Source organism: Sminthopsis crassicaudata, chromosome 5, assembly GCF_048593235.1.
Source record: "Sminthopsis crassicaudata isolate SCR6 chromosome 5, ASM4859323v1, whole genome shotgun sequence".
NCBI lineage: Eukaryota > Metazoa > Chordata > Mammalia > Dasyuromorphia > Dasyuridae > Sminthopsis > Sminthopsis crassicaudata.
Window position 1 is genome coordinate 53025031 of NC_133621.1, and position 23161 is coordinate 53048191.

The 23161-nt window shown below is 37.1% G+C and overlaps 1 protein-coding gene across 1 annotated transcript in view; it reads right to left on the minus strand.

Annotated features, from left to right (window-relative positions):
- Positions 1 to 19264, minus strand: part of HACD1 (3-hydroxyacyl-CoA dehydratase 1) — a 31420-nt gene extending 12156 nt beyond the window's left edge. Inside the window, exons 1-4 of the mRNA XM_074266725.1 lie at positions 18843 to 19264; positions 5014 to 5131; positions 4782 to 4800; positions 4452 to 4540 (exon numbers count right to left, since the gene is read on the minus strand). Of these exons, the coding sequence (XP_074122826.1) occupies positions 4452 to 4540; positions 4782 to 4800; positions 5014 to 5131; positions 18843 to 18979 (363 nt within the window). The 5' untranslated portion in view covers positions 18980 to 19264. The remainder of the gene's footprint in view (positions 1 to 4451; positions 4541 to 4781; positions 4801 to 5013; positions 5132 to 18842) is intronic.
- Between the last annotated feature and the right edge of the window lie 3897 nt (positions 19265 to 23161).

The following is a 23161-nucleotide window of genomic DNA, read 5'->3' on the forward strand; positions in this document are numbered from 1 at the left end:
AAGAATGTTACTGATAAACCTGAATTAAGGGAAAAGAAACCATAAGTTTTGAATGGAAATGAATACATAATATTAGTACAAAAAAAGGAAAGTACTCAAAAATCCCACTTAAAAATTTTATAAACATCTTTAACTCTTTTTCTCTTCCTCTAATTAAAGCATTGGTCTTGGAGATTTTATTTTCAAAGGAAAAGCACCTGTTTCTAATTTAATGGCAGGGGGTGGGGGAGAGAGAGTGAAGAAGGAAAAAACTAGTTCCTAATAGTAATAAACTATAAATCTTTGACAACAGGCATTTTATTTTTTTATATTTATATTCCAAGTATCTAGCATCTACTGTGCCTGGCATAGTAGCTATGTAATAAAATAAAAACAAATGTTTACTAACTCATTGTTACAACAAATTGTTCTTTTTATTTTTTCAATGCAACATATATCATTTCTAGTATATTGAGTTAAATAGACTTTGTGATTTAATCTAGAAGGCAGATGACTAGCTGTATGTTTTTTTTCTTCTTTATAACAACAAAAAAAGTGATCTGAATGTTAAGCAAACAACCTACATAATAATTTTTGGAAAACAATCCATTCCTAAGTTACCAAGGTTATTTTGAGGAAAAGCATTAGTTGATGAAATTCAAACTGCACTAAAACCTCATTCTAATAACTGAGAATCTGAGATTACTAAATGGGTATAAATTTACTTTCACTTAGAAAACACTTTCTTCATAAATAATGCAAGTAAGCAAGAACTATATAACTTTAAGAGAACAAATTTTTAAATAATTTCAGCACATTATTTCTATAAAAGTTAATGCTAATTACAAATAAGTATCATCTATTCATTTAAAAACTATCCTTTGCCTTATTCCTAGTCTTAGAACTGCTGATGTTCCAAGGATTATTTTTAGTTATTCTAACCAGTGGTCAATTTTCATAGATTCTCATGGCAGATGGCCAAAGTGGCAATAGTCTGAGTCACTTCAAGTGGGTAATAGATGGATTCTTCCTCTCCCTCCAAACTCCCTAAATCTGTTCCTTTAAGAACACTTTTTAAATAGTGTTTAACAACAGCATTAAAAAATGGGGAAATAGGTATTACAAATAAGTAAGGCTTTTTCTTGTCATAAAAGTCAACAAGCATTTATTAAGCAAACACTAAGTGCCAGGCACTATGCAAAGCGCTGGACATACAAAAATATGGTTCTTGTCCTCAAGGAGCTTACATTCTAATCAGGGAAACAATATGCAAACAACTACGTTCATATAAGTTATGGTGGGGTTTCGACTGGTGAAAGGCATACTGTTAGAGTGAAAGGCGTTCTAAGGAGGTGTTAAAGTTTGTTTTGAAACTCTGTGCCTAGCAAATAACTTTGCGCATGTCTGGGAACTTCCTCAAACTGACAAGCACATGACCTTGTGAGATCTCTATTGAGTTGAAAATCATAACAAACATATAATAACCAGATGCAAGTTGTAGAGCAAGACATAACAAGGATACCATGACCTGAATATAATCTTCACTATATCCACCACATTGCCTTGAGTGTCTAGTTTCTCACCTAGGATGCTGGCCTGTTGCCCCGGGCCCTGGGACTTACTACTGCTTGCTAAACACAATGTAGATCTCTAATGACATATAATGATGCATTGCAGTTCTTCTTCCTTTTGTTTGATTTCTATAATTACCATGGAACTTTTGGGGTGTTTTTGTGGGATCCACTGAATAGTCTGGCCACTACCCCAGACTACATGGTAGGGATCTGAGATCCAGTGAATTGTCTGGCAGCCACTATATTAGTAATCCATCATGATTATTAAACTAATCACATAATAGTAAATGGAGCTTTCTGCCTCTTTGGTATATTTAACTTGCCTTTTAGTTAGGGATTGGGAGCAAACTCGGGGTTCCTTTGGTTGGGGAATTCTGGACCCTACAGATATATAAAAATTGAAGGTAATTTCAGAGGGAAGGTTTTCCATTGAGTGGGAGGAGGAAAAGACTTTTGTAGAAAGTGATATTTGAGTGAAGATTTGAAGGAAGTCATTGAAACCAGAGGCAAAGACAAAGAGGGAGAACTTCCAGACGTGGGGACAGTTAGTGAAAATGCAAGGAACAGGGAAGGAGGAGGACAAGGAAGTCGGACCCATGCGGAACTGCTGGACCAAGAAAAGCTGGGAAGGAAGTAAAGGATTTGGCCTCCTTGGTCAGCCTGCAATCTAGTGGGAAAAGTTTGAGATGATGAGAGACTGGGGCACTGAGCTGACTTTGTCTTCCTCTGGCTGTTTCTGTGAGTGAAGAGGAATAAGATCACAGCCTTTGGGAATAAAGTAGTATAAGAATATAGGAAGTCCTTATTAAGGAAGGATCCACAACATTATTGTAATATTCCTCAAGAGGACAAAAGAAGATAATCAGTAGGAGTCAAAGATTTTGCCCCTTTGTCACTAACCAGTCTGCCCGTTTTTTCTCCCCTTAAATGTTTGCCCTACTCACTTTGTTTCTGTTTCTCAGATCTTAGCCACTTTCAGGATCATATTCTTTCTCTTTAATAATAACTCTTCTTTTGATTCTGTTAATGTTTTATACTACTGTTAATGTTTCATACTAGTAATCTCTACCTCTTGATCAGCCCTTGCTCTCTGTGATGTCTCTTATCTTCTAACCTATAATTTGCTCTTCTGTTTTAGGGCCCAGAGTTCCATTTAATGAGGGGACCCAGTCACACTTATTTAGTCCCAGCTCAATGAGCTCTCTGGAATTCATTTGCTTGCCATCATCTCTGATCAATTATGGGTAACTTCTTCTTCCCCTTTTTAGTTTAGTTGTTTTCTCCTATTAGAATGAAAGTTCCCTGTGGGTAGGGATTGTCTTGTTTGCTTGTGTTGTTATACCCAGCTCTTAGCACAGAACCTGTGTAACGAAAGGTTTGCCCCCACACCCAGTGTGCACAAGATGTTATCTAAGTAGTGATGATTGGTCAAAGGACTAAATCAGTCAAGCTGATCAAAGACCACAGGTAGATCAATTAAAGGTATTGATTCATAGAAAGATCTACAAAGAATACAAAGAATCTCTTCTCAAGTAGACAGAAGGTTAGGGGTCTCTTCTAAGAAAGAAAAAACAAGAGTTCATCTTCTGGCAGAGAGCTTGTTAAATATTAAAAGAATGAACAAAAAGCCAGGGAGGTATATCCCCAAGTGGACAGGTGATTAGGGATCTATGTAGAGTGGAAAGAGAACCAGAAAACTGTTCTCAAAAACTTGGGAGGCTTTGAAGTCTTCCCAGAAGGTCAGGAGTGAGCTGTAGCATCAGGGCAGGGTGGGGTGGAGAGAACAAAGATGTTGCTATTCTTGGCCAAAGTAAGCTCTTGGCACAGTAAATCAAGAATTGGCCATAACAATATGCTTAGGCCATCAAGTTCAGTTCTGTGTCCTCAAGTCCATGAATATTTTGTTCTGAGGATATTCTCCTAACTTTTTGTTTTTCAGCTAAGTCAAATTAACAAGCATTTATTACTACCTTCTTTGTGCCAAGCACTGTGCTAATCTCTGGGGAAACAAAGAAAGTCAAAAAGCAGCACTCTACCCTTTCCCCTAAGTGCTCACAGTCTAATAGAATCTCCTCATTTTTCACTTCCTCCTAGTTATTTTTTTTTTGTTTCCTAATTCCAAATCTCTCATTTTTAATTAAATCTCTTCTAACAAACAGCTCCATCCTTTAATTAATGTTATGTCTAAAAATATTCTGTGCTAAATTATTAAAAGTGAAAGTAGTTTAAACTAAGTTACACATACAAGGAAAATGTAATTTTTAACACTTGTTATTAGTCCTGGACATCATATTGTAGAAAGGACTGTTAAATGGGAAAGTTTCTCAGGGAAGAGCAACCCAAATAGAAGAATCCATGCCATATGAGGATCAACTGAAGCAATTGGAAATGTTTAACTCAGAGAAAGAAAGATACCCAAAAGTCTTGATGGCTATTTTCAAGAGCTTGAGAATCTGGCAGAAGTTTTAGACTAGATTCGTGTTTGTTTCAGGAACAAAGATCTAAAAGCAATGAGTAGAAGTAGCAAAGAGGCAGATTTTTGTAGCAACTCCATATTGAGGAATTTTCCTTGGGAAATAGCTATAATTCCTTACAAGAAAGCTTCAAGCAAAGGATGGAGGACTACTTTTAGGATTTATTGTCATATGGATTTGTTTATAGATATGATTTGGAATAAGTAGCTGCTGAGGTCTCTTCCGACTCTGTAACTTGCTGAAACTCCAACTCTAACTTGCTGAAACTTGTTGCTTAATATTAAACGGACATTCAGTTTAGTCTCTAACAGGACCTAAAACCCTGATTCAGCCTGTGTTAAGTAATATTTCAGCTTTTTTGAAATAGACTAACATTTCATATTATAAATTCTCCTCTAGAGTGACATAGAACAAAGTCACTTACTGGTTTTATACTGTGAGTGATGAGCCACACCATAAAGATTCTTGAACTCACTTGGACCCCAGTCACAAGTACAGAAGTAGGTACAATTCCTTCAAGAGAAAAGAGAACGTCAACAATGTCTCTTAATGAAATAGTTAATTAACTACTACTAGATCTGGCAGGAGAGGACCTGAGTTTATCACTTACTGCCTCTCTGATTGTAGGCAAAGCATTTAACCTCTCTAGGCTTCTGTTTTTCCATGGATGGAATAAGGGCATAGGATAAGATGACTTTTAAGATCCCCCTCCAGCTTTCGGTCTAAGAAAGTACAAATAAAAGCAGGAACTCACCAATTATACAGTGGACTATCTGTAAGAAAATAGAGAAAAAATGCAATTACATAATTTGAAATTTGTTTAGAATCTGCAATATTGCACAAGATCTCACAAAGTGAGAAAGCTACACTAAAAAAATAGTAGGCTAGGTTTTAACAACATAATAAGATTTGGTTTTCTAATCAAATAAATTTTCTTATAAATAAAACAAAAGAAATCAAGCAAGATGGAGAAATTAAATGTTTACCTCCAGCAATGCAAATGTCTGGAAAAATTTGAGTGTCTTCTGAATACTTTTGTATAAACCCTTGTGTGTTCCTTTCTCCATATAAAACCGAACCATGGCAACAGCTAGTACCAGCCAACTAGATTAAATAAAATATATTATGAGAAACAGCAAAATTAGCACAACTGAATTTCTCTAGGAATGCAAATATATAAAGATCCAAATGTTTAATGCTTTTATGTAGGCCATATACATGAGACAATCTGATTTGTGTAGTCAAAGGAATATCACATATGGAGTAAGGCAAAGTTTTCCTTTTTGGCACTTAACTTTGAAGGATCTCAGTTTCTTTATCTGTAAAATGGGGATAATAATTGGGACAGTATTTTGGGAAAATCTTAAAAAATCAATAAACTCATTTTTCTTCTCATGTAAAATTGGAGCATTTTGTTCAAATGAAAGGGCAGACAAAATACTTAACACCCTTTTTTATTATTATTTAGAGCTAGAGCATTTTGTTCAAATGAAATAAACCATGAAAAGTACTATATAACCTTGAAGAGTCTATGAATACAAATCACCATTATTGGTTAGTATTGCTCCTCTTGAAGAACTTCTACTAGAACTTTGGATCACTGGTATAGGTCATTGATTTCAGCCCCTCAAAGAGTTGAATAGAATACAAGAACAATGAACAAGATTTATTATGCACACACCACATATATACTAGGTACTGTGCTGGGAATACAAAGGCAGGATAATGACATGTAAGTAATTTATTAAGTAAATGATTTACATAAGATGATACAAGCTATGTACAAAGTAAAAAAAAATAATTGGGCAGAGAGAGATATTGGAAGTTTCAGTGAATAAGAAGAGAGCTTATGGAGAAGTGGTAGTTGAATTAAGCTTTCAGGGGAGATAGAGATTCTACCCAGTTAAGAAAAAGTGGTGTCTAAGCATGAGGTGGGGTGGGAGAGAAAGTGAGGAGAAGAAAATTACAGGAGACAAAAGGCTGCTATAAGAGGAAGAACAAACATAATAGTTTGGTTGGAAAAAAAAAAGTATAGTAAACTCAGAATAAAGTAGTTTGGAGCTAGATTGTGAAGGACTCCAAATGCCAAAAAAACCCAAAAACAAAAACCAAAAAAAAACAAAACAAAACAGAAGAGCTTGCATTTTATCATAGAAGCAAAAGGAAGACGCTGGAGCTTTTGGAACCAGGGACTGACATAGGTTAAGACTAGATGTATAGATCTTAGAGTCATGTACACCTTGAAATGATAACTGAACTTATGGTAACTGATGAGATTTCCAAAAGGAAATATAGTCATTGCTTTCACAAAATAATTTCCCCCATTGAAATTTTGGTGTATCATGGAATTAAAGCATAAGAAATTAAATGAGAATTTTGAGGGGAGAAGTTTTGGGGAAGCCACAGATAACACAAAAAAGTTTAGAAACTGAAAAATGTATAAAATACATGTATAGAACTGTATAATATAGCCTATAACCAAATACTTAACCAAAATTTTACAATGTTACTGTAAACACTCCATAAAAGAAAAAGAAAAAATTTCAGACATTCTCTGGCAAGATAGGTTTTCAATATGATGAAAATCTATAAAGCAGCAAGTTGTTTGTCCTTCCTTCTCAGAGAATCATGATATCACAGAGGTGATCACAGAGGTAACATACAAATGAATTGGATTGAAGAGAGTGAGAGCTGTGTAAGGCCACCTGCCTCACTTTTTCTGAGTCCAGTAGCCAGCCTAGAGACTGCCCTGGATTCAGAGAGAGACCTGGGCCTTTTTATTCTAAAGTCTTTAATGGGCCTGGATTTGATTAAGTGATTAATTCAGTGACTTCATTCAGTGATTAAAGCTAGGTAAGAATGAAATGAGGCAAAAGAAAAATGCCAATGGAACAAGTATTTGGGAGAAGATATTGGTCAACATTGTTAAATATTACAGAGAAGAAAATAATAAGGAAAACAGAAAAGGTAGGTAGATTTGGCAATTGAGTCCACTGGTAATTTCAGAGGAAGCTGTTTCAGTTGAGTAATGAAACTGAAGTCAGAGAGCAGGGAATAAAGAAGTGAATAAGGAGGGGGACAATCTTTCCTTTTTCTTTGTTTTATTTGGCTCTGTTGCTTTAATACTTGAGACCATGGGTAAGCAACCAATCAACAAGCAATTATTGAGTGCCTATTATGTACCAAGTCCTGTGCTGGAGATACAAAGACACAAATTCCTTGCATTCAAAAAGTTTACAGGCAATAAATAAAAGTTATTTTTCATAATCTGGCTATGAAAAGCAAAGGGAGTTTAGGATTATAGCTTGTGGATAGGGGAGATCTAATAAATCATTTTTTGAGAAGAGAGATCAGATTTTTTTTTGGCAGCAGGTAAGGAGAAAGTAGACCAAATATACCAAAATCCAAAATTAGGTTTATTATTTGATAAATTCGGTGAGACAAAAGGACTTTAATACATGAAGGATGATTGTTATGTACAAAACCTATAATGATGAAGAATAAAATGAGACTATACTGGAAAAGTCAGAATATAACAATATAAGGTGTTCAATGAAAAGAACTAATTTATATTTAGTGCTCACTAATATAAATATAAATATAAATATATATATATATATATATATATATATATATATATATATATATATATATATATATATATATACACACACATATATATGTGCTTCAGGAAACCTCAACAATACACCAGGCCTTTGCTTTAATGGACTTTTTATTTTAGAAAAGATTACTTCTTAGAGCAATTTTTGGAGATATTTATATATTTTTTTTAACCATTGAATCAATTTGTTTGATTAACAAAAAAGTAAATTGTCATTGGAATAAAATATCATAAGTATATTGGAAAGAGAGCCTTGAGTCTTAATTCTTGAGCCAAAAAAGATAGACATTCCTTCGATACATACTAGATATACGACTCTTAATAAGTTACTTAAATTGTCTTTCCTAGAATTAATCTATCTGTAAAGGAGGAGCTGATCTGCTTTGATAGGGGAGTTCTCTAGCTAATGAAACTATAGACCCAATTCCTATCTGTCTAAAAAAAATGACATCCTTCCTTCCCTCCTCTTCTGTCATCCTACTAGGTATGTGTTTGAAATAATTAAGCTCTTAAATGTCTGTGAAGACAGAATTGATTCTTTCAAAGGTGATACAAAATTCAAATTGAAATTGTCTTTAATACAATTTCTCTGGTAGCTATAAAGTACTTTCACATTTTTTCCAATTCCATTTGCATCTTCTATTTCTTTTCATCCTCATAACATCCAAATGAAGAAGAGATGAGAAGGGCCAAGGAAGATTGTGATTTTCCCATTGCCTCAGAAAACAGAGCTGAGATTAGGATTCTGCTATCACTTCCAATTCCTATATACCTCTCTAAGAAAACCCATGTACCTTTTGTAAAGTTAGAATTATATTCCAGTAAAATGTAAGTTCCTTGAAGGCAGGGACTGGCTCATTTTTGACTTAATAGTCCTGTACCTAGGACAGTATCTGACACAGAGTAGATGCTTAAATGCTGTTGAATTGACTTAGTAGTTGACTACAATTATAACCAGTTTCTTGTAGGGAGGGTTTTTTAAAAATTGCATTTCAGTTTGATTATCCTATTATGTCTAAGGGATTATGCTACCCTCTGAAATACATTCCTAAAAACCATCATTCTTCACAGAAAATGTATTTTTTAAAAATTAGGCCAAGGATTTCACAAGTTTTAGCTCAAGAATGGGAATGTTTTTACTTAGAACAATAACACCTTCAGGGAGGGTGTTAATTTAACAGGAAATCTGAAATTATATTTGCTGTTGCTTTCAGAAAACCAAAAGTTATAACCAATATTACATTAGGCACAATCCCAGAATCCAAGCTAAATTTGACAAAGGTGTGTTTGGTGTAATGTTCCAATCACTTGCAGAGAATTATTATTTATGACTCTAATGAAAGCTGTTGAGCTAGAGGACTGAGAACTGGATAACTCAGTGGTCCTCCATGTATTAAAATGCAGTACTCCATCTTATCCTGCAACATAGCCATTAATGTTGGATTCTCTTTTTTGGGGGTATAAGGTGCGATTTCTTCATTTGTTTTCTTTTAAAAATCTTCTTTGGCCATGTTGCTTCTCTCCCTAAGTCTCTATGTGCAGATATTGGGTGGAGGCAGTTAAGCAAATTATGACATATGAATATAATATCTTCAAAGGACTGATGAATATGAATTCAGAGAAAATGGGAAAACCCATATAAGTATTACAAGAAGAAACTGGGAAGGAAAAATTAAATACATTGTGTTTATCACAATGTAAATAAAGACAATTAAAGGTAGAAAATTTCTAGTAAGAAACACTGGGAGATGCTGTTACCTCAACAGTTAAAACACACTTCATGCTATTAAAAGATGAACTACAAAAGTAGTAGGGGGTCACATACTGTCATATGGTTTTATTTGTTTGGGCCTGAACTTTATGGTGGTAGTAGTTAGGGTATTTCCTGGATATTTCTGTCAAAACAAAAAAAAAAAAATGTCAACATAAAGAAAGAAAATAAAAGGATTGGGCCAGTGAGCAGTAAATTGTCATAAATATCCAAAGCCGCAGCCCCACAACAGTGAGGAAAAAAATATTATCTTCTTTCTGTCTTCTTTACTAAGAAATCTGATGTCTAACAGATAAAAAATCAAACACTACTTGCATCTTCTCTCTTTTCCCTCCCTTATTGCTTGAGAGTAATGGTGCTTCACAATTAATCTTTCATATCTGGCAGCCTATAATGTTTGTGTAGAAATTCACCCCACCTCTCAGGCATTAATTCAAAGCAGTTATTTATGAAGTCACATCTAAAGCTTCTGAGTCTAAACAGACAAATGACCTTATCTCACATTGTAAGATCTCCATCAGAGATAACTTGAAAGCTCTTGTTCTTGCTTTTCCTGCCTTTTTCTGTCCGGAGGATGGACCATATCTGCACTCAAATCAGTACAAAATTTCATCCTTTAAATAGAAGCTCTCAATTTCCCTGAAAGACAGATAATGGACTAAAGGTACAGAATGAGATAGACATTTCCAGACAGGTCTTTAAGGTTATTTGCTGTGCTTGACTATGCATATCTGTTATGTAATTTCCCTGCCCCAGGTGAGAGGGACAGCTCCATTATCTGTGCTATGCATGTGGAAAGACTTTTGATTGTCCCAGAAAAATGCTATCTAGGTGTTGCCAATTACCCCAGTAAAGGAGATTGCTGGAAGGCTCTTAAGAGTAGGATTTTGATTAGGAACAGTGGATGAAACAAGCCTAAACTTCTGAATAGCCAATGTGCCCATCCTGTCGCTCAGCTTCCAGCTATTGCCATCAAAAAAATTGATGAGAGAGAATACCTACTGGTGAAATCATGGCTAAACTGAGGTATTTTATTTCTCTGGGCTGAAAAATTCCCTTATTATCATATCTTCTCTGATCTATTAGAATTTATAGTTTTTCTGACTTCTATTTATTGTTTCCTTTTGGATAACCTAGTTAGCCTAGATCTTAAGAACCATCAAGGACAGACCCTTTTAAGCTGAACTCTTAATACTCCAAAAGTAGACAGAGTTGATGATTGAGAGAGGAATATTTTTCTAGCCCAATATTTCTCTTAAGAGACTAAAGGTGGGGACAGTTAGTTGGTGTAGTGGATAGAGTACTAGCCCTGAAGTAGGGAGGACCTGAGTTCAAATTTGATCTCAGACACTTAACACTTCCTAGCTGTGTGATCCTGGGCAAGTAGAGAGACAGAGACAGAGAGAGACTGAAGGAGAAAATGTTCAGCTTCAGTTCTAGGACTACCTAGAAGGAGAAATCACCCAGTCTTTCAGCTTACCTACAATGGTTAGCCATATTTCAAATAACATCTATGCATAAGGTCTGCAAGCTGTGTCCATTTATTTAGACAGGCACAGAATGCATATTTTTTTTCCTTTTCTTTTTTTTTTTTTTCAATTGGAAGGTGGTGGGAGGAAGACAGGACTAGGGATGTGTTAACTGAGGAAAAAAGAAAGAAAAAAAACATCACAAAAGCAGCTTTTTAAAAATAGCATAGAAGAGAACCAAAAGAAGGCCAAAGAAAGAACAACAGAGCAGGACATATTTAAAAGTTACATGTTGAATTTATTTAAAAAAAATGCATGCTGTACATGTTGGATCCTCGTTTTCATGGAGAAACCTAACTTTCTGTTCCATAGATGTACATGGAAATGCACATTTTATTTATTAAGCTTGGAATTTTTTCTTAAAAAATTAAAAATAATGAGATTTTTGATAACTAGAATCATATATTATTTGGTGTATCCCACAGTGGAGCAGCTAGGTGATATATACATGAAGTGCCAAGTCTGGAGTCAGAGCCATCTTCCTAAATTCAAATCTAACCTTAAGATTTCCTCCAGGAAATGGCAAATGCTAAAAGTATCTTTGCCCAGAATATCACAATGAGGTCACAAAAAGTCTGACACAATTGAACAACAATAACAAGGGATACAAAGACAAAAATAAATAAATAAATAAAAGGGTAATAGTCCCTGACCTCAAGGAGCTTATAGTCTCTTCAAAAAAACCACAAATACAAATAAGTAAATACAAAGTAACTGAGGTAGGGTAGCGGGGACTCCCATAGCTGGACTATAAGGAAAGACAATGTATAGGAAGACTGCATTTTCATTTTGCTTTTTAGGTTCAGGTTGTATCACTCAATATCTCTATAAGAATCCATTAATGTTTTTTTTTTTACTCTACATATTCTAAATTTTAAAACTTTGTTTTAATGCCCAATGCCAGCAGATTATAAATAGCAAGTTAGAAAGCTTAGCAAAAAGGAAACAGGCATATGATAGTTGCAGAAGATAATAGTTGGCCATTAATCATGAGGAATAGGTAGAAAAAAGAACACAAAGTGTGTGCTCTAGAAGATGCTGATGACCTCATCCAGTTTTTAGATCCTATGCTTATATAAGAAGAAACAAGGTGGGGGGGAGGGAGAGAAAGTAGAAAAAATAAGGAAACATAGGGAAAAGCATAAATACATATTATATTTTTCATAAGATTTTATTTTTCAAATAGTATCTCTTTCAATGAACAAAAAAATAAATTTTCTATTTTTCCCACTTTCCCTTCTTCATGGTGATCAGGAGAGAAACAAGAAAAAAAAACCTCTTGTAACAAATAAACATGATAGAGCAAAACAAAGTATATATGTATATATATCTTATTACATATAATATATAAAATAGGAGGAAAACATACACATATGTTTTTCCTACTTTATATATTAGACATATAAAATAAAAGAATGGAGTATAGAGACAAAGGAATAAAGATTAAAAATAAGATCACTCAGAGAAAAAAAAGCAGCATAAGGATGGAAAATGAATTTAAGAGAAAACAAATCCCCTTTCCACTATCACAAGGCTGCACAAAATGTAGAAAACATTTCTCCAATTGACTAGGGTCTGGTGCCCACACAAACCTCATCACATTTGTTGGCTAATGAAATTTCCCCATGGGGGGGGAGAATTAGGATGATGTATAAGGGCAGTGGATTGGAGAGAATGGAACATTGATTAACATTTTGCACTTAGTTCTTTTTATTATTTTTATTATCAATATTTTATTTTTCCAAACACATTCAAAGATAGTTATCAACATTTATCTTTGAAAAACCTTGTGTTCTAAGTTGTCCTCCCTCTCTTACCCTGACCCTCCCTTCCCAGACAGTCTTTGTAGAGGTTAAACATAATGCACTTAGTTCTGCTCATTTTCCCAAGGGGTAGTGAGAAGGTTGTTTGAATGACTGTGTAGCTAGAAGGAAAGGGAGCAGTTTCAAAAAGGCTTTTAGTGCCACTTCAACTCCCCATTCCCTTCTCTCACTGATTCTTTCACTCACCTCATCTAGTGAGCAACCAAGCTATAGGGAGCTATATTTGTTCTTTTCTGTTCTAAATAAAGGGAATAGTCTTCATCCTTACACGTCTAGAAAGTTTTATAGGGAACCTCAGCATCTCAGCACTAGAGTAATGTTATCCTGATTTTTTTGAAAATATAAGATTAGACTCCAATCTCCTGCCCAAAAAAACAAAAAACAAAAGCAGAGGGCACAGACCAAGGACAAAAAAACCTGTAAGGGGAGAAGGCTATAAGGATTCTTCCCTTCCAGCATGGTCTTTTACCAGATTGATATTTGAGTTAATGAAACAAAGAGGAGTTTGAAGCTGAATCAGGCCTTTTGAAAGATTCTTCTCTCTCTCAATCCCAGTTACACAACCATACACAACCACGCCAAAAAGGTTCCTCACAAATAGGTGCTTAAAAGATTAGAACCAGATATAAAATGTCTATGCATTCCCCATAATCTCTCCAAGGTACTGTACTCACATATCATAACTCTCAAAGATTTCCAAGCAGCATAGGAAATATCCTATCCTGAAGCAGACAAACAGGAAACAAGTTTCTTGGTGGTTATATTTTTCATAGGGAGATTTTATTTTTCAAATGGAATGTCTTTCAATGAACAAAAAAAACAATTTTCTATTCTTCCACTTCCCCCTCTTAATGGTGATCAAGAGAGAAACAAGATAAACAAACCTCTTGTAACAAATAAACATGATAGAGCAAAATAAAATCCTGTTTTGCCACATCTAGGAACGGTGTCTCATTCTGCACTGAATCCATCAATTCTCTTTCCTATATGCTCACTAATATTGTGGCCATTATATTGATCAATCAGAGTTCTTAAGTTCATTTCTAAATGTCATGCTTATCAATCCAAGTTTTAATTTCAAATTTCATCTTTTTTGTCATCAATTAAGTAAAGCAAAAGGTAAGAAGCAGTCTACTATAGTGGATAATGTTGGGTTTAGTAACTTCTTAGATGAGAAAAGTCATTTAACCTTAGCTAACTTCTTCTAGGAATTCTCTACTAAGATATAAATAGATTGTGATCTACATTGGGAAAAGAGTTTTCTCATGGGAAATCAGTTCTCTTGGTTGGAAAGAAAAAATCAAATCCTTCAAGTATTCATGCGCATATAGGGATGACTAATAATTAATAATAAATAATAATGAGAATCCTCTATCCAAATTCTTTCTATTGTATTACTGTGATGTGAAAGTGAGTTGAATGAGTAAAAGCTAGGCTAGCTTAGCACAAGCTTTAATAATACCTACCAATCTAAAAGGAGAGTTTTTCAAGTGTGATAGAAATTTCGAGAACTTTGGTTCTACTGTCACAGCCTTTGAGAATCTAGGGAACCTTGCATAACAATGAGATACCCGTACAGAATGTTATTTTTTCTTTTTTAGGTTTTATCTGTCTAGATTCAACCCATCATCCTGGATGTCAAGATCCATTTAAGATCTTCCTTTTGTCATCACTTCCCTAGAGCCTGAAATCTAATGCAATGATTGCATGAATGAGTGGATTAAAATGCATTTCTGGAGCTCTTCCTATGTGTCAGGCACTGTATCAAGTGCTGGGGATGCAAGAACAAATAAGCAAAGCAATCTCTGCCTTTAAGGAGCTAATGTTCTACCTGGGGGGGAAAGACAACATATAACAAAGATGTAGAGTTGGAAAGGAAGAGGTTAAGATATGTGTGTAGTGGCCTGATTTTAAAATGGCCAGGAAGTGGTTGTGCTGTCCCAGTTCTAGGAAAGATAAGGTTAAAGCTCTCTTATCAAAGCCCATGTTCTAGGGGAAGTTTTCCAAGTTGGTGATGGGAGAAGGAAGAAGGCCAGAGAGTCAGCAGAATACTCTGGAAATGACTTCTGTGTTAAAGTTGAAATCATGCTTGATTTGCAGTGCAAGACCCTGAATTCCATTCCCACTGTGTGTCTTTAAGCTACTCATTTAATTTCTCAAGGGGCTTCATTTTTCCTCATCTATAAAATGAAGGGGTTGGACTAGATGACCTTTTCAAGTCCTTTCTACCTCCAGATGGAATACTCCTATTGTTTCTAGGTGATGCAGTGAATATAGCACTAGACTACAGATGGGAGTCAAAAAGAGTTCAAATTTCGATTCAGATACTTATTAGGTTGTGTGATCCTGGCAAGTCATTTAGCCTGTCTGCCTTAGTTCTTCAACTTCAAAATGAGGATAATAATAACTACCTGGAAGGATTTTTATGAGGATTGAATGAGACAGCATTTGTAAAGAACTTAACACATTACCTGGCATATAATAGATACTATATATACATATATGTATGTATGTATGTGTTATATATGCATATGTGTATATATATATGTGTGTGTGTGTGTGTGTGTGTGTGTGTGTGTGTTCCTCTCTTTATACATTCCTTTCACCCTCCTACAATTGGATTTCTACTACTACTTTACTGAAAACTTTCTCAAAAGTTAAATTAATTCTACATCTTGCCAGATCCAATGTTTTTTTCTTCTTCTTTCTTTTCTACCTCTTTTATATCAATGGTCATCTGTGTCTTCAAACTCTCCTTTTAAAAAAAAATGATATTGTACTTTATGGTTCTTTTGCCAAAGTCCTTTATTTTCTTTACTTTCCATTTATTTTCTCTCTACCTACATTCCCTTACCTGCTTTTATGGTTCTATCACCTGTGTTAGACTTTTAATCATCTGAAGGCACTACTTTGTATATAGAGCAGCAGATTTGACATCAGAAATATGTTATTTACTAGCCGTACACTGGATAGATTACATCACCTCCTAAGGCCTCAGTTTCCTTATTTGGAAAATGAGGGGGGCAGCTAGGTGGTGCAGTGGATAGAGCATCAGCCTTGAATTCAGGAGAACCCTAGTTCAAATCTGGTCTCAGACACTTAACACTTCCTAGCTGTGTGACCCTGGGCAAGTCACTTAACCCCAGCCTCAAAAAAAAAAAAAAAAAAAAAAAAGAAAATGAGAATGTTGGACTACTTCATTTCTAAGATCCCAGGAAGGGAGCTTTAGATCTGAAAGGGATCAATAGTTCAAATTTTCTCAATTAAAAATGAAGAAACTAAGACCTAGAGAGGTTGTAATTATCCAAGGTTACAAAGGTAACCAGCGTTCCAATCCAGGTCCTTTGCTAGTACATTTTCCCATTGTAATTCCCCACAGTCACATAGCTAAGTGTCAGCCCTGGGAACTCAGATTTCTGACTCCAAGTCTCCAAAAGAATTAGAAGATTAAACTAGATGTTCTCTGAGGTGGTCTGAAGGTATAGTTCTATAAGTCTATATTTTTAAAAACTCATATATTGCCTACTTAAACTGTTTCAACAATTTGAAAAAGATTTCTAGAATAATGGTTTGGATTTGCTATTCCAAATATTGACCTTAAATTTTTTCTGGTCTTAACATTCTATGACACTATCGTGCAATGTAATTTTAAACATTCTTGAGTGCCTATATGACACTGTCACTATAACATTCTTCTATCAGCTTGAATTCAATACTTGCATAGTAGAAAGAACACTAGATTAGGAGGCAGTAGTTTTGAGTACTACTCAGCCTCTAACTATTGTCATAACTTTGCACAAGTTATTTTTTTTTTTAAGTATTTTGTATTTCCCCAGTTAGGAGTAAAAACAATTTTTTTTAACATTTGTTTTTAAAACTCTGAGTTCCAAATTCTCTCCCTTAAGTTACTCAAGCACTTTGGGTCTCACTTTCCTTACTTTCAGGTGAAGGAGCTTTTTTTTTTTTTTTAAATAGGTCAAAAGTTTTTTGACTTTGCCTTAAAAATTAAAACTACATTAAGACTGGGGGCAGCTAGGTGGCGCAGTGGATAGAGCACCAGCCCTGAATTCAGGAGGACCCGAATTCAAATATGATCTCAGACACTTAAGACTTCCTAGATCTGTGACCCTGGGCAAGTCACTTAACCCCAGCCTCAAGAAAACAAAACAAAACAAAACAAAACAAAAACTACATTAAGACTTTGGGGCCCCCCTATATAACTTAGATTTTTAAAATCAATTTTTCCTAAGGTAATTTGATTTTATGTGCAAAATTGAACTCCTATTCATGCCACTTGTGTCAATGGTAGCACTATCTGTATAGTCTACTCTCATAAGAATCCTACATTTAAAAATGTTTCCTTTTCTTCTTTCAAAATAATCAACCTGTCAACAAGTCTCATTTTATTTCTCCCTTTAAAAACACCTCTCTGATGTCATTCTTCTCACTTACCACTGCTAACGCCCCAATCCAGGCTCTAATCACTTGACACAAATTGCACCAATCTCTCAGCTGTTTTCCTATTTTGTCCCCTTGCTCTCTTAATACCACTAATCTTTCTAAAATACAGCTTTACTTCTGCTGAAGAACAGAGAATCCTATGGCCTACCACAGTAAATCCAAATTCTTTTTCCTGACCTTCAAGCCATTCTGGAACAAAATCTCCCAACCCCAACCCATTCCAACTTATTTCCCACTATTTTGTGACATCCGCTATCCAGTTTAGGCAAGCTGTTTTTCTCACTGCCCCCTAATACATACGATGCTCATTTCAACTTTTGAGCTACTGAATGTCATCCCATACAACTTAAGTCCTATTTCCACCCCCTCCCCAATCTTTTAGTGCACATTAATGTCTACTTCCTCTAAAATCCTGTTATTCAAGGAGAAAGCATTCAATTTAGCAATTAATTGCTGGAGAACGGTTCCTTTTATTTGTTTTGTTACATTGTAAACTATACCAGGATAGGAGATGGTGATTGACAATAATAAAACAAGACAAAAAGGCAATGTGCTTTGGCAATGGGATGGTATTTCCCTAACAGTCATAGAGAAAGTTCTTTAGCAGGGGAGAATTTAAAATTCTGTGAAGGAGCCCTAGTATATAAACATATAATAAGACCTAATTAACGCCAGAAATAGAAGTGGATATATTGGTTATGAAGGGAGTCATCACAACGCTAGATTAATGAAATGCTCAAAACCCCACCGGTTCTAAGTAATTATGCTTGAATAAAAAGTTTGGGATTGGAAGGATAATTCTGTCTGACACTTGTCAGGTCTTCATTGACTGTTGCCATTTCCAGGTTTTGTGCACTGGATAATAAATCCTTTCTTCTGGTTGCTAGAACGAGAATGGATCAGACCGGCTTGAGAGCCAAACGTGGGAAGGAGGATCTGGAGGTGACCGGGGAGCGGCCAGAGGCTGCAGCATTTCTTCAACAGCGGCAGCAGTAAATTGAGCCTTGAGAAGCAGCCGTCGGCCGGTGCGTGGGGGGGTGGGGGCGAGTGTGAGTGAGAGAGCGTGTGGCTCTCTCCCCCGTCCCCCTAGGTCGTCCCCCGCATTCCTAACTCAGTCTATACTTAACCTCCCGGTCCGCCAGCCTGCCGGGCAGAGCGCACTGACGCGCCGCGCCTCCAGCGCCCGGCACCGTATTAGGCAATGCCCCGCGAGTCAGGGACCTTGTGCCCCCCTCCTCGCTTTCATTCAACCGGTCGGCGGTTCCCTCCGGCTCCCGGCTCCTCTCGGCTTAAGTGCTCCCCTCCAGTGTGTGCCCCCTCCCCCCGGCCCCAGCTGCCTCCCCAGCCGGCTCCCCAGCCGCAGCGGGCTCTCACCCCAGTTGCTCCCTCTGGCCCGCGAGGGCAGCTGCCAGAAGAGGGGCCACCATTCCTCCCCCGTCCCCGCCCCATTCAGCCCCTTCCCCCCCAGCTCACCCCGGGCGGCCCAGCGCCGGAGTCTCACCGGACTCGACCTCACCACCGCCCTCCCCCAGGCTCCAGCAAGGGCTGAGGGGAGCTGTCCCGGGAGAGCGCGCGGAGGATGTCTGTCCGGCGGCCACCACTTACTTACCCGGCGGTCATGGCGATGTTGTAGAACGTGAGCCAGGCAGTGGCCAGGAAACCCAGTCTCCTCTTCTTGACCGTCTCTTTCTCCTCGCCCGCCTCGGAGGAGCCCCCGTTGCCGCCTTCGTCCTCGCTGGACGCCATGGTGGCCGCACACCCCTGCGGGGAAGAGGAGGAGAGGAAGAGGAGGAGGAAGAGGAGTAACGGAGCGGGCGGGAGAGAGCAGACTGGAAGCGTGAGTGACAGCTGGGAAGGCGACCCGGACTCTAGCCCCACGTGTCTGGACTAGGGGGCTCAGCGGCCGGTGGCCAGCGCCTCTCACACGCCGGGGGGAGGAGCGGAGCTGACGCCCCCAGCTCTGTCTCCTCCCCCCTCGGGAATCGGGCTGCTGCAGCTGCTGGGGGCCACTGCTCCTCACACCTCGGGGGCACACCCCCAGTCCAGCCGCGCTAATGGTGGAGCGGTAGGACTTGGGGGGATGCTGCGCCTTTCGTTCTCTATGGACTACGGGGTCTGGTTACAGATCTAAGGAAAAACTTGGCCAGCCGGGGAACAGCTCCCTGGTAATTTACATGAGCACCTTTTGGCCCACGAAAAGATGCTGAGGCTCACCTGTACGGTGCCCTTACTAGGACAACTTAAGTTTTCTTGAGGAAGTGGAGACTAATGGCTTGGAGTCTTCGTGCCCGAAGTCCAGTGGACTCCGTGGGTGGATATCTACTTTAAGTAGACTCGAAGCTCGTTGCGGGCAGGGACTTTTAAAATTTTTGTTTTGAAGTCTATACATGTATATGTTTAATAAATATTTGATGTTTATCATTACTTGATTACCAAATCTGAGACTTCGCAAAAATGGTGTGAAACTGCTGTGATATCCATCGCCACTCTTTTGTCCATTTTCTTTCCTTCGGTCGTCTGACAGAATTTTTAACAGATGTATTAAAGTCTGAAGTTGTAGAAGAGAAGGTGGAAAAGAAAGATTGAGAAACCTAGTTTCAAAGAGAGAAGGTGACATAGAGATCACCTAATCAAGAGACAGAATGATTAGTATATAGACTGGCAACCTACAAAATTGTTGTAAATACTGGGAACAAAAAAGGCTCAAAGTACACTGGACATTTTGAAGGAGAGATTATTGTTAATAGGATTTCAACTAGATGATCTTTGAGATACTGAAAACGCTGAGATTCTGTGAAATATTTGAGTGGCAAAGGGGCAAATAGCTGTCATGAGTTAGGATTTAGGAGTGTCTACTGCTGGACATTTCTCCTGCAGTAAGGCTCATTTTGCTTGGACTTCTGCTTTGCAAAATTTCATTTTGTGAAATCAGGTGACAGAGAGGTCACTCAAATTAGTCTATAATTGAGGCCAGTCCAGTAAATATTCCTTCCTTGGCTGACTCAGCTCTCTCAGTATCACTCACAAATCAGGCAGACAGTGACATTGCAGGGAAACCTGGAGAAAGAGTAAGGTTTCTTCCTACATTTAATTGTTCCTTACAACTGGGAATATAAATTTTTGCAAAAGGCCTCATGTGCTGGTTTACAATGACATGCCACTGTTCACCACATACAATCTTTTGATTTCTCTTATAATTCCTATTCCATTTCTACGCTAGTTTATGTCCCTTTCATTTCCCTACTCGCCTCTCTCCTCATCCTTCCTCCAGTGTTTTCCTATGCCAGTGGCAATTTTATGCATTTTTTGCATCCACTATTGGCACTCAGGGCTAAATATGTCTGGGTTAGCAAAAAGCCAGTCTAGTCTTCTTTGAGACAGGTTTTTTACAACATAAGGTCTTTAAAAAAGAGTAACAAGTGCAGAAATGATTTTTCCACAGTAGTACAATAATGTAAAAGTTTCAGAGCAAACTTTCGAAGACACATAGCATTTTCTAACTTATTATCTGGCTATTTAAAAACTATTTTCATCATCTCTTACCCTACTACAATAACTTTTCTAACTAATCTTAAGTTTTTCCTTACTAAAATCCATTATACATTCAGTTGACAATTTGATTTTTTTTTTATTCATAGGTTTGTCCAAGTCATCTTTCCCTACTCATTGAGCATAAGGGTTCCCTCAGACACTTACTTTAAACTCTTTGGGATTTAAATCTCTTGATAGACTGACTTTTTCCTAACCTTTCTATCCTTCTTATATACTTTATTATCCTCTGTGCATTCTATAATCCATCTAACAGGGGATATTTAATGTTCCTTGCAATAGGACGTTATCTCTTCTGTTTCTGTACTAGATGTCTCTATGCTTAGAATGTTCTGCCCTTTTGCCTTGTCTTAGTCACCCTGGCTTCTTTCAAGAAAAGCTCACATCTTACCTTCTATACCTTTCTATCTTCTCTGCTAGTGACTTTCCCTCTGGCTATATATATACATATATATATATATATATATATATATATATATACATACATATATATATTTTTTTCTGTAAATACATAATTTCTTTTTCAGTCATGTCTGACTCTTTGTGACCTTATTGGAGATGTTCTTGGTAAAGATATTAGTGTGGTTTACCACTTCCTTCTGCAGCTCTTTTTACAAGTGAGGCAAACAGGGTTGTGACTTGTTCAGGGTCACATAGCTTGTAAATGTCTGAGGCCATATTTTAACTCAGGAAGGTAAGTCTTCCTGGCTCCAGGCCCAGCATTCTAACCAATTGCCACCTAGTCTGCCCTTCTATCTTATTGCTTACATTAGAATGTAAACTTATTGAGAGCAGGGCCTTTGTTTTTCCCCTTTCCTTATATCCCTAGTGCTTAGCAAACACAAATCTAAGAGTACCTGTCTGAGTACTATTATTCCTTTTGCTCCATCAATTATCTTCCACTTCCTTTGTATTTCCCTAATATCCATACTTTGATTCATATTTTCTCTTTTGCTTTGCCTATGTCTTTCCTATCCATCAAGTAAGCAAGGTAATCTCCTTAGTTACCCTATTACTATTTCAAAAGCTCATTATTTCTATGGCAAGCCCTCCGTTAATGCAACTGATGAGGTTTGTGTCTCCTCAATTCCCAATGGTGATGAGGTTAGTGGCATTAAGAGAGTTGTTGAGAGTTGTCCACTGAAGGTTTAACTGAAAGAATTCACTTACCCTAAACTATTAATTGCAATTGCAAAAATGAAAGTTTATTGTTAGATAGAAACCAGTTTGCTAAGAGACTGACTTCTATCAGGGAAGTCCTAATCAGAGAAATGGATTCTGGCACTGAGAAGAGAATGCTTTCTCAGTGGGCAGAGGGTCCTAGCAGCTGAGCAAGCTACTTTAGTCCTTCTGCAAAGAGTGAGTCCAGAAACTGCCCTTTAAAAGGAGTCTTGAGACTTCAGGACTCAGGTTCCCAGATTTAGATGCTTATCAGTATCCAGCCTACATCTCCTATTGGAATTAACACTTCAAAGGGATGCTTTTAGACCTGGATTTCTAGTTGAATCAAAGGGTCTAGCATCCCCAAAAGATAACTTATCTGGGGGTATATGCCTTCCCCAGGAGGGGCTGAGACTCCAAAAGGGATCACAGATTAAAAGGAAATAGTTTCAGAGTGATAATCTTAGAGGAAACACAGTTTCAATAAAGGGAACAGTTTCAGAGTGATCATCTTAAAGGGAATACAGCTTTAGTAAAGGGAACAGTTTCCCACCTACCTCATAACCACTGTCCATTTTAAGCACATACTCAAAACTTTATGAGATGTGTTAGAGTTTAGGTTGTATCTAAGTTTATCTTCAAACCCACTCTTCTTCCTAATTCCTTTGTTTTGTAGAGTTCTATCATCTGTTCAATAACCCAGGTTTGAAGCCTTAGTCTTTCTTTACTCTTCATTTCTTAACTCAAATTGGCTGCCAAATATCATCCCCTCTAGGGGGGCCTATTTCTTTCCACTCATAGGTCCACTAAATCACATAAGACTATCACTTATATTTGCTTGAAATTAGTAGAATAGAATTTAAGCTTTTTGAGGGCAGGAATGGTCTTTTGGATTTGAATCCCCATTATCATAGTAACTACAGAATAGATCCTTAATTCTTATTGGCACTTTAAGTTCTTCACAATTTGATTCCAATTCAACTTTCCTGGATTATTACATATTTTCCTCTTGGAATACTACTAAACTTTTTAACAGGATAGACTGTCATGATTGAAATACAATTCTGCTTCTTATCCCTTTCAAGCTCAATTCAAGTATCTCCTCTTTGAAGCATTTTCTAATCCCCTCAGCTACTGTTAAAAATACATACACACATTTACCATTAAAAATACATACACACATATATGTATAAATACACTTTATATTCACATTTGATA